The 9,909-nt window shown below is 38.3% G+C and overlaps 1 protein-coding gene across 1 annotated transcript in view; it reads left to right on the forward strand.

Annotated features, from left to right (window-relative positions):
* CYP19A1 (cytochrome P450 family 19 subfamily A member 1) overlaps positions 1 to 7,664 on the forward strand; it is a 131,836-nt gene extending 124,172 nt beyond the window's left edge. The window contains exons 7-10 of the mRNA XM_084894331.1: positions 2,361 to 2,475; positions 3,173 to 3,335; positions 5,561 to 5,802; positions 7,324 to 7,664. Coding sequence (XP_084750457.1) covers positions 2,361 to 2,475; positions 3,173 to 3,335; positions 5,561 to 5,802; positions 7,324 to 7,575 — 772 coding nt within the window. The 3' untranslated portion in view covers positions 7,576 to 7,664. The remainder of the gene's footprint in view (positions 1 to 2,360; positions 2,476 to 3,172; positions 3,336 to 5,560; positions 5,803 to 7,323) is intronic.
* The last annotated feature ends 2,245 nt before the right edge of the window (positions 7,665 to 9,909 follow it).

Consider the following 9,909-nt stretch of genomic DNA (forward strand, 5'->3'; position numbering starts at 1 on the left):
AATAAATTGTATGGGAGTTTTATTTTTTTAATTATATATCTTGTGTATTTAGGGATCCTAGAACCATCATTAAATGGCTTTGCTTTGATCTTACACTAGTCTAGCAAAAAACCTAGACAAATGCCCAGTGGCCTTAGTTAATCAATGGTTGTGTTTTTTAGTGGAAGTAGTCAGCCACTAAACACTGCCACTTCTAAATCACCAGTGGAAAGCCTGTGGGATTTAAAGGCAGACAGATGTGATTTGTAACCTGTACCTATCACTTAGTAACTAAACAACTTTGGGAAGTTATTTAAAGTAAAACTCTGCCTTCCAGAGTAGAGATATAAGTTAATGAAATCCTATACAGAGGTCAATTAACACAGAGCTTGGGCCATGGTAGACAATAAATATGTTAAGTTTCTCCTTCCCTATGTTCATTTTAAATTCCCCATCTCTAAAAGTTCTCAAACTTGATTGAAGACCCAACTTTATCCCATTCGTACATTTTTAAGTTCAATAGTATTAGTCTCCAGGAAGGAAACCAACTTGATGTTGCTGAACATATTCTCATATGGTAAATGAGTATCAGATAGAAATTTCATTTCTGCCACTGCCCATTGTGACTTGATAAAGATAAAGGATTCATTCATCACTTCACTGGTGTCAAGTTTGGTGGTAGTTCTTGGTCATTAGTTTGATTTTGGTCTTGGCCAGGAGGCCCACAGAAACTCATTAATGAAACTGTATAACAGTTTCTCTTAGGTTTCTAAAGAAATAACTTAGCTATATATAACATTTGTCAGTGGTTGGTGCACTAGTTTATATCTCCTTTGACGTAGAGCAGTAAAGACCTAGAGAAATCCTATAATTTCCTACCCTCCAGGTCCTTGCAATAAAGCCAATATCTTTATTGGGGTATAATTGATATATTAATTTCATGTGTATAACATAGGGATTTGAGATATATATATATATTGCAAAGTGACCACCACAATAAATCTAGTTGACATCCATCACCATATACCAATATAGTTAAAAAATTTTTTCCTTGTGATAAGAATTTTTAGGATCTATTCTCTTGACAACTTTCTTATATGCAATACAGTGTTCTTTATTATTTATAGTCACCATCCTCAACATTACACCCATAGGACTTATGTATTTTATAACTAGAAGTTTGTACCTTTTGACCACCTTCACCTGTCTGGCCTGCCTTCCCAAACCCATCCCCCTATCTCTGGCAACCACCAGTCTGTTCTCTGTATCTATGAGCTCAAGTTTGAGGGGTTGTTTTTAAGATTCCACATATAAGTGAGATCATACAGTATTTGTCTTTCTCTATCATGCTAATTCCTTAAAATATATATCTATGGAAAGGATTCTGGACTATATACTTCCATCCTTACTTATTCAATTTTATATGTTTGCTTCTTTTAATTCCCAATATTACAGCAAAATTGTTTTCTACTTTTTATTTTGGCAAGTTTAAGGCTTTTCAGTCACAGAAACATTAATAAGGTGTTTGTATTACATTTACTGTAATACGGAATATTGTTCCCTAAGATTGGGCCGTACATCCATGAACATATACACTTAAAGACAAAGCCAAGAAAAACAGAATTTAGATCTCAAGGTGGCCTCATTGTTCATCTACTCTAATCCCTTTACTTTAAAAGAGAGGTAAGGTTCAAAGACTTACAGTAGGTTTTGTAGAAAGAAAACAACCTGGACTAGAACCTGATCCTTTGTCCACGGAGCTCTTCCCTCTCCCACACTGTCAAAATGCCTATACATATTTATGCAGCCATTCGTTCAGTCATTATTTATAAGTATTTATTATGTGGCAGATACTGCCAGGTATGAGGATAAGTATTAAAATTAATGAACAGTCACTTGAATTTACTGTGTAGAACTCAGAAGTCTTGCAGGCCAGGCAAATATCAATAGAAGCGGGCAGGGTGGATATAGGACATCAGCAAATGGAGGTGCCCGTGGCAAACTAGAACGTGCATGTCCGCACTAGAGACAGTCACTGGTTTTGGTTTGGAGTTTTTCGTTTATACACTGTGCAGGCCAAATAAAAAATCAAAAACATGACAGGATTTAGCTTTTGGTACCAGTTTCTAACCAGTAAGTAGAGGTTACAGCCTTTATTTTGCTATCTGTGCCTAAAAACTCTGGTTCCTTAACATGGAGTATAATGTATCTGTAATTTAAGGATATTTGTGAAGAAGTAGGTATAAATTCAGTTATTCATAAGCACTGATGGTTTAAATTACAGCAGGTAATTTTATTTAATTAAATGGCAAATTAATCAATTTTTCTACATGTCTTAACTGAGTACAGAGAGATTATATTTTTACTCTTTTTTTTTCCAGCAAGGATATGAAAGATGCCATAGAAATTCTGATAGAAGAAAAAAGACACAGGATTTCCACAGCAGACAAACTGGAAGACTGTATAGATTTCGCCACTGAGTTGATTTTTGCTGAGGTACTGACCTGAACTAATCATAATTTCCACACAACATATGTGTAAGACTGTTTTTGTTTCAGTGGGTAAAGGTTTCCTCTTGTAATTATGTTACACAGTTCAGCTTCTAAGTATTTGCTTCAGCTCTTTTATAATGACCATCTCAAATGGCCCACGCATTAGACATTCTAGTGAAACTGATCTTTCAGACTAAAGCTACTGTGTCTGCAAAATACAAAATATGAAAATGGAAGAGTCCAGCCGAAACCGGTTTGGCTCAATGGATAGAGCGTCGGCTTGGGGACTGAAGGGACCTGGGTTCGATTCCGGTCAAGGGCATGTACCTTGGTTGCGGGCATATCCCCAGTGGGGGGTGTGCAAGAGGCAGCTGATCGATGACTCTCTCATCGATGTTTCTAGCTCTCTATCTCTCTCCCTTCCTCTCTGTACAAAAACAATAAAATATTTTTTTTTAATTAAATAAAAAAAGAAAAAAAAGAAAATGGAAGAGTCCAAAGACACTAAATACATAGAAAATTTCTTATTAATAGTTAAGCTTTCAGCTGAAGATCAGGAAAAATGTTCATAGTCAATTACTGATATGTAATTTGTATGACTGCACTTTGATGAGGTTGCTGACTTTTGAATGTCACCTCGTTTCCTTTTGTGAAAGTTTTGTTCACTTTTCCAATTTTCCTCCCTTCTTTCAATTATTCAGAAGCGTGGTGATCTGACAAGAGAGAATGTGAACCAGTGTATATTGGAGATGCTGATTGCAGCCCCAGACACCATGTCTGTCTCTGTGTTCTTCATGCTATTCCTCATTACAAAGCACCCTCACATTGAAGAGGCGATAATGAAGGAAATCCAGAGTGTTGTTGGTAAGAATTCATCAAATAAATAATAAGGCTTAGAAAACAATTTCTTCTGAATATCAGCTTATGTCCTGAAAATCTGATGTCAGACAAAATCTTTGTAATACTAATCTACCCAGAGAACAATAAAGCAAGTCATTTTTGTCTCGCTTTCATTGTGCCAGATAGATTTAAAATATCATTCTTTCTGTGTTTTATTATAAAAATAATACATGCTCATTGAAAAAAAATCAAATTATAGAGAGATGTATAAAGTAGAAAGTGACATCCCCTACTTCCTTCCACTCTCCTCTCTAGCCTCATTCCCATTACCCGGGGAAACCATTGTGCATTCTTTTTCTTATGTGCACATAAACGCATCTCTATGGTCATAATTGTTTGTATTTTTAAAATTTTATCAAGCACAATTTTTTGCCTACCTTATCAGTGACAAAGGCTTCTGTGGGTTCAATTGGGGAATGGCTATCGTTTATAGCAGTGTTTCTGGATTTCAAGCAGTCCATTTGCAAACAAATTTCCAGTTGGTGGCAGAGGAGGAGAAATAGGGGAGTGATTGGCTTTCCACTCTCCCAGTCCAGTGGTGCTGGCCTCTCCTCCCTTCACCCATTCCTCCTCTTTTGTAAGGGCCCCTGAGGCCCCTGCTCAAGCAACTTCCAACATTACCTCTTCCCTTCTCTGCCCCAGCCTCAGCATCATTCTGCCCACTGCTCCTGACATCATCATCCTTCCACAGAAACGATATTAGACACTGAGAGAAAACAGAATTCCTTATTTGGAATGTCCTTCACATGGGTAATCTTTTTAGGAACATACTCTGACGTACGTAGCAAGATATCAATAATGATGTAGACTTTTCTCTCTTAACTTTGCCCAATCCCTGTGAAACAAGTTATTTGGTTGTGGAAAGATACTATTTTTTTTTTTTTTTTAATTTCAATGCTGCTTGAAATAGTTGACAAAATTTAAATATGTGAGGGAAGGGGTCTTCAAATGCATGGCTAAAGGTAGAATAGCACCCAGGCTCCAAATCCCAGAATGTCCCCATCAGGTTACAGGCACCAGGCCAGGTGCAGAGCACAGCGGTGAACAAGCCAGTGTCATCCCTGTACCCCCGGGACTCACAGACTGGTGGGAGACGACTTCAACAAGCAAGCTCAGTGGAGTTGAGAGAGAGGATCATAGGAGGTATTCAGGGAACAAGTGGAATGGGATGGGAGAATTACTCTTGAGAACACGGCCTTTCATACAATCTCCTTGAGAAGTGAAAAGAGTTCCTCTGACACTTCAACAGACCTCTGTAAAGCGCATGTGTGCGTGTTGTCTCTAGATATACATTCACAGTAATTCCTTCCTAGGGTACGCCTTTGCTTACCTTCTCCGTCATGTTCCCTTCTACCTCTTCATCCTAGATGAACACACTCCATAGACCCATTAGTGTACACAAGGAGCAGCATGTGAGGGGCCTGGCTGTTAGAGTTCTCTGACCAAATGAGACCTTTCCTGCGTGGCATAGTTGTACAGGAGACAGGGCTGCCTCAGGACCCTGGTCTATTTTTGATTCTGCAAAAAAAAGTGGTAGCTCATTTGAGGATACTCTGAAACTTTATCAATTCTTGGAGTAATTTGAGCTTCTCTGACTAATGTCAGGCCAGTCTGAGACAGTGGGGGCATCCTTCAATCCCCAGCACACCCAAGGCTGATGTACCCATTTTTTTGTGGTGGGAGGGGGTTTCTTGCACCCTATCACAACAGGTTGTTCTTAATAAGATGAGGAAGAGAGGCCATCAGTGATGTGTTCTGGCAGGTGACTGCACAGTTAACCAGAGGAGAAAATGTCATTGACACTGACTGAAGTCACTGTCTTGCTTTGACCAGAGAGAAGTAAATTTCCCCAAGAATTTTGAGTAGGGAGCAAAACACAAAGACTACAGAGGCCAGGCAAATAAATTTTGAGGCTGCAGAGGGATTGCCACTCTACTTTAGCCCATTGTTGCCATGTAGGAAGGTGAGTCCAGTGTTACCTGGATTTTTAGAAAATCCCACAACTTTTAAGATAATTGGCTTCAAATATGAAATTTTATAAAGCACTCTGGCTGGTTTGCATTAGAATTATAAATATAAAATATTTTCCAACCAATAGCAAACTGTTCAGTGGAAGCTATAGAAGCTTTAATGACCATCACATGTTGAAACTAACACTACCTCTTTGTCCTTCTTATCTGCTCCCATAGGTGATAGAGACATAAGAATTGATGATATTCAGAAATTGAAAGTGGTGGAAAACTTCATATATGAGAGCATGCGATATCAGCCTGTTGTGGACTTGGTCATGCGCAAAGCCTTACAGGATGACATCATTGATGGTTACCCCGTAAAAAAGGGGACTAACATTATCCTGAATATTGGAAGAATGCATAGACTTGAGTTTTTCCCCAAGCCTAATGAATTTACTCTTGAAAACTTTGCAAAAAATGTAAGTACCCTTCCTTAAAACCAAGTACACCACTTTTTAAAATGTCAGCTGTTAAATTCTCTCTGGTTCTGTGTTTGCACCATGTACATTTCATTCTGTTTACTTGTTACCCTCTGTATCCTCACCAGAAGCACACATTTTTCCTAGCTTGAATCATGGCTACCACATTTGTCTGCAAGACAAAAATGCTTGGTCTCTAGCTCTGGGAAGTATCTATATGGTGGCCACATAATAGGTCAAAATGTGAAAAAGTCAAGACCTGAATTTGACTAAAACTAGGCAAATTTTGTTTAACCCAACCAACTACTTTTCTATTTAAAGTTAACAGTTTGTTATCATGTAAATTCAGCTACAGCAGTACCTAAACAAAAAAAAAACAAAAAACAAAAAAAAAGTCCACTTCTGCTTCAGGTAGAAATCAAATGAGACCAAAAGATTTGGTCTTTGTAGTCTGCCTTTGGGTCACCAAATGGCCCCACAAGCACTACTTCCCATTTTAAACAGGCCTCGGTAACTAGAAGAGTTTCAGCTTTTTCTTTTTCTGTAATTGAAGTACACTGGAGATCTGCTTTCTTCCTGTCAAATTTCAGGCAATGATTTTTTTAACCCATATTACCCAGATAGTTCCCTTAGTGCCTTCTTTTTCCATGTGTATATGGTTTTAAAAAAAAAATGATAATCCAGTTCTCTAATTTTTTTCCTATTTCTGTATGAGTGACCCATGTTGACACTTGATCAACAAAACTTATTGGGCACTGGCTAATGTGGCTCAGTTAGTTAGCATCCCACACACCGAAGGGTCACAGCTTCAATTCCCAGTCAGGGCACATACCCAGGGTACAGGTTCCATCCCCAGTTGGGGCATGTGCAGAGGCAGCCGATCAACGTTTCTCACATTGCTGCTTCTTTCTCCTTTTTCCTTCCTCTCTCTCTAAAATGAATAAAAAACATATCCTTGGGTAAGGATTAAGAAAAAAAGACTTATTGGGAATCTACTATATGACAGGTACTATGTACGGTAAGTCCAAATGTGAACAAGACAGATGTGGTATCCATTAATTTTTTGCATAACTAAAAATATTTAGATACTTGGCACTAATAGGTCAGAAATCTGCATCTTTCCCTTAATGTCATCAAGTTATATGACATTTCACAAAAGTATTCTTTGCTTTGGTGATTTGCAAAACAGTAGTAAAGCTGTGGCCATCTCAGAGAGCTAGTTGAGTAACTAGCTATAATAAAATGATTTGCATTGTTTTACCCAGCACATTTACATGAAAATCAAAACTGGGTACTGACCAAGGTTGTGTGTGCAGCACAGGGGGTGAATCATACTAAATGGACAAAGGAGCTTACCTGGGTTACAGTCATTCATCTCAGTGAAGGATCAGTATGGCTCAGAGCATTCTGATCCCCAAACCAGAGCATTCTGATTGACCAATATTTTCAGGGTAAATCAAACAGCAACTATATGATTCTAGCCTTTAAAACTCTTGGCTAATTGTCTGATCATTTTCATAGGTTCCTTACAGGTATTTTCAGCCATTTGGTTTTGGGCCCCGTAGCTGTGCAGGGAAATACATCGCCATGGTGATGATGAAAGTCATCCTGGTTACACTTCTGAGACGATTCCACGTGCAGACACCACCAAGTCGAGTATGTGTTGATAAGATGCAAGTAAAAAATGACTTGGCCGTGCACCCAGATGAGACTAGCAACTTCCTGGATATGATTTTTATCCCAAGAAATTCAGACAAGTGCCTCAAATGCTGAAGAAGATTGGTCAGAACCTACTCTGGAACACTTCTCATCAGTAGTTCACAAGAAAACCATTCATCTTTGCCAGATAGCATCATCCTCATAGTGAACATTTGGTGGTCTATTGCATTATTATACAGGCATACCTCCTATGGATTGTCAGCAAACTAAGAAACATTGGTCGCCTGATCTTGTCCAAACCAGAGAAACAGAGCAAGAGAAAACACAGAGGTCAAGAGTTTGCAGGGGAAATGGTCAGCAAAGAAACTGCAGTCTTCAAGGCCCAATTCCATAACACATGTTTGGGGGGGGGGGGGGGAGGGTGGGAAGATCATCAGCAAAACTTACATCTGGCTGCCCATGAGATCTCTACCGCCCTGCCCCAAGAGCAGCTGAATGTCTGGGGCAGAAGCACTCAAATTGATTAGAAAGACCAGGCCAATGTCTGGGTGTCTAGAGCCAAACACACCTACTAGTGTGAATAAGTGTTTGATTTTATTTCAGTGGGACTGTAGCACTCATAGTCTTTGGAAAAATACAAATTCAGATTTGACTTTTCTTATGAATTATATTGAATTAACTTATTTATCCACATGTGACTTGTCTGTAGCGAAAGTTAAATAGGAGACTATCCTTTCTAAGTCTCTCAATTCATTCTCCAGCCACTTACCTCTTCAATAATAGATGCAGATTTGGGTAATACAAGGTAACTTACTCAAGTGAAATATATCTGCTATAGGAACAGAAAGTCACACCATGCATTTCAAATTCAAATGTTTTTTTTTCATGTGTGCATTGTTTTTTAGCTCCATTAGCATGGCTAACCAAGAGGTAACTTTAAATAATGGCATTCAGTAACTCTAACAGCAGCTCCAATGATTTGGGAGAGGAAAAGTCCTCTAAATCTATTTCTAATTCTATAGTCCAGTGGGTACAAACTTCTATGGAGTGCTACTTCCACTGCATTATCTTTCCCCCTCAATATTTCCCCCCTCTCTTTCTATGACCCCAAAGCCAAGGGCAACAGATTAGTAGAGAATGTGATCAGTGTAGAACCCCTGCAACCATTATTTATCCTACCTCAGATTTAATAGTTGCTGTAGAGATTGAACAATTGTCTAGTTTATTAAATCGTTATATGTAGCCATGGATAAAATGTAGAGAGAATCAAATAGATTAGTTAATCTTTAAGTACCATTTCTGTTATAATATGACCGTTTCAACTGAATGTCATTTAAAAGCTGAAAAATTAAACTCATTTACAAAATGTAAATGTTTGCCATTGAGTCAACCGCCACCGCAACATTTGAATATTCTTTTCATCTACTGTTTGGCAATAGGGCAACAGCTAAGTATAAAATTAGAATGTAAGCTCCTTGAAAGAAGGGACTCTTTTCTTTCTTTTGTAATCCATCCCATATTTACTGTCAAGATCAGTACTGAATATGCACTTGCTCATACGCTCAACCTAGAAACCAAGTAGAGAAGAGACAGGTATTCTAAGAATTCAAGAATGGGCATTAGTAAAGAAGGAAATATTTGAACTTAAAATTATTTGAATCATCGATATGGCCCAACATACACATAAATATGCCTGTGTGCCTAGATATTTCTGTAGTCAGGTCTAGACAATCAGCTAAATAATTCAGACCTCTGAAAGCAAGGCCAGGATTTTAGAATTAATGTATCCAAGTTAATTCACTTGGTGATTATTAATACAATGTTAACTTTGCTCTGGCTAAAGCTGCATAGTAGAGAAAAACAAACTGGATCAGTGTACTTCACCCATTCAATTCCCTTGAAACATCTATTATATTTTTCTTTTATTTTTTAATATGTTTTTATTGATTTTTAGAGAGAGAGAAGGGAGAGGGATAGAGAGATAGAAACATCAATGATGATAGAGAATAACTGATTGGCTGTCTCCTGCACTGGGGATTGAGCCCCACACTGGGGATTGAGCCCACAACCCAGTCATGGGCCCTGACCGGGAATCAAACTGTGACCTCCTGGCTCATAGGTTGATGCTCAACCACTAAGCCACACCAGCTGGGCCACCTATTGTATTATATATATAGCTAAGGCCTATGTCTATACTGTCAAAGTAAAATGGGAGGTTGATATAATTGTGTATAGATAATACTTATACAAAAAAATATGTTGTCCTCTCACCAATCCAGACCTTAGTAGACTCATCCATAAATATGGATGACAACAGTGGGGCTCTACAGTCATTTCCAATGCTTTGGTTCTGCTATTATTTTATTCATAAGCATAACATTATTTTCCCCTTTGTATCTCACTTTAAGATCAAACATACAATTTGGCCACTGAACAGTTCAGTGTGCG

The sequence above is a fragment of the Pipistrellus hanaki genome (assembly GCF_964339955.1).
Source record: "Pipistrellus hanaki genome assembly, chromosome: 1".
Classification (NCBI taxonomy): domain Eukaryota; kingdom Metazoa; phylum Chordata; class Mammalia; order Chiroptera; family Vespertilionidae; genus Pipistrellus; species Pipistrellus hanaki.